The following is a 1,588-nucleotide window of genomic DNA, read 5'->3' as shown; positions in this document are numbered from 1 at the left end:
TTCATATATTTATATATTTATATATTTATATATATATGTGTTGAACCTCTCACACACCTTGACCCGTCTCCAGGCCTACTATCCGTCCGTCTCTGCCAACCGATGGCTTGCAGTACGTCTCGAGCTGAACGGTAACTTTATAGTGTTCTTTGCGGCGTTATTCGCCGTGCTTGCTCGAGGTGACATCGACCCATCCATCGTGGGTTTGAGTGTTTCGTATGCACTCAGTGTGACGCAAGGACTCAACTGGATTGTGCGTATGTCATCCGAACTTGAGTCCAATGTGGTCGCGGTGGAGCGAGTGAAGGTAAGTGCACGTGCACGTGTGGTTTTGTGTGTCTTCTTATGTGTGGATATCGGTATGTTTGCCTTCATATGTGTGCGACTTCATGCCGTGCTCCATCCTATAATGGTTCAGCTTCACAAACTTATTTTCAGTGTTGCCAGTACATGTAACTAATTGTCTATACTTGTCGTCAGCAACTGTATGCATATGTAGTGCTGGTTCTATGCACCGTTTCGCATGTGTGGGAATACACGGATCTACACACCAAAGCTCTCAGAGTAGTGCCGATGCATGGTTACTCGTTACTCAACATTGTGTGCCCTTGTATATATCCCAAATCTCGGACCACAATCTTATTTGGAGGATGTACTTCAGCTTATATCAGCATATGTATTCCATGGTCTACTCATCTTCATCGTCTGTATGTATATGTCATCGCTTGTCGATGCAAACTTGCTCGATGCACATGTGTAGGAGTACACGGATGTGCCAACGAATGCTCCCCATAGTGTGGGTGTATCGTTCCACAACAGTGTGCCCCTGCATATATGTCATATTTAAATCTACATTTTTTATTTCGAGTACTTACATTTACTTTTAGCAGGGCATGCATTACATTGCCAATACTCATTTTCATCATTCGACAAGTAGTTTTCAATCGGTATGTACCTACTTTACGCACACCTATAGGAGTACACGGATGTGCCTACTGAGGCCCCCGCAGTAGTGTCTGGGCATCGCCCTCCCAAGCTGTGGCCATCACTCGGAGAGGTCAAGTTCACTGATGTGAGTATCCGGTACAGAGATGGACTGCCAAATGTCCTTAAGAACGTGTCTGTGGACATTAAGGGAACGGAGAAGGTATGAGTGTGGTTGGTTGAACGGGTGCTGGCATAGTGAGTGTAACACTAGTGTTGTTCGCTAAGGGGTGTTTGGGCTATATCGCATATCTTCTAGGTACCTTCCAGGCTAAAGTATATGATTCTCCCGCTGCGAAAAGGGTCTCCACTATGCAATTCGTTTATGTACCCGAATACTAAGCCTTAATAACAATATTCCCACAAAAAAATCCACCACTCATTGCACTATGATGCAACTATACAGGTGGGTGTGGTGGGTCGAACAGGAGCTGGTAAGAGTAGTCTGACCCTGGCGCTGTTCCGCATCATGGAGTTGTCGAGTGGGGACATAGTCATCGATGGCCTCAACGTCGCTGATATGGGCCTCGAAGACCTGCGCTCTCGTCTCACCATTATTCCGCAAGATCCCATCCTTTTCACAGTAAGTGCCACTACAGATATA

General features: G+C 45.8%; 1 protein-coding gene across 1 annotated transcript; it reads left to right on the top strand.

Annotated features, from left to right (window-relative positions):
• Nucleotides 1-73: 73 nt before the first annotated feature.
• Nucleotides 74-1,567, top strand: SARC_15770 (hypothetical protein; the record flags this gene model as incomplete). The annotated part of the gene is made up of 3 exons (XM_014290117.1): nt 74-307; nt 977-1,147; nt 1,391-1,567. Coding segments are annotated over 3 exons (582 nt in total), but the record flags the coding sequence as incomplete, so codon positions are not given.
• Nucleotides 1,568-1,588: the final 21 nt, after the last annotated feature.

This window comes from Sphaeroforma arctica (genome assembly GCF_001186125.1).
Source record: "Sphaeroforma arctica JP610 unplaced genomic scaffold supercont1.6695, whole genome shotgun sequence".
In the NCBI taxonomy this organism is placed as follows: Eukaryota; class Ichthyosporea; order Ichthyophonida; genus Sphaeroforma; species Sphaeroforma arctica.
The sequence above is the reverse complement of the archived record's forward strand: the minus strand, read 5'-3'. Positions and strand labels throughout refer to the sequence as shown.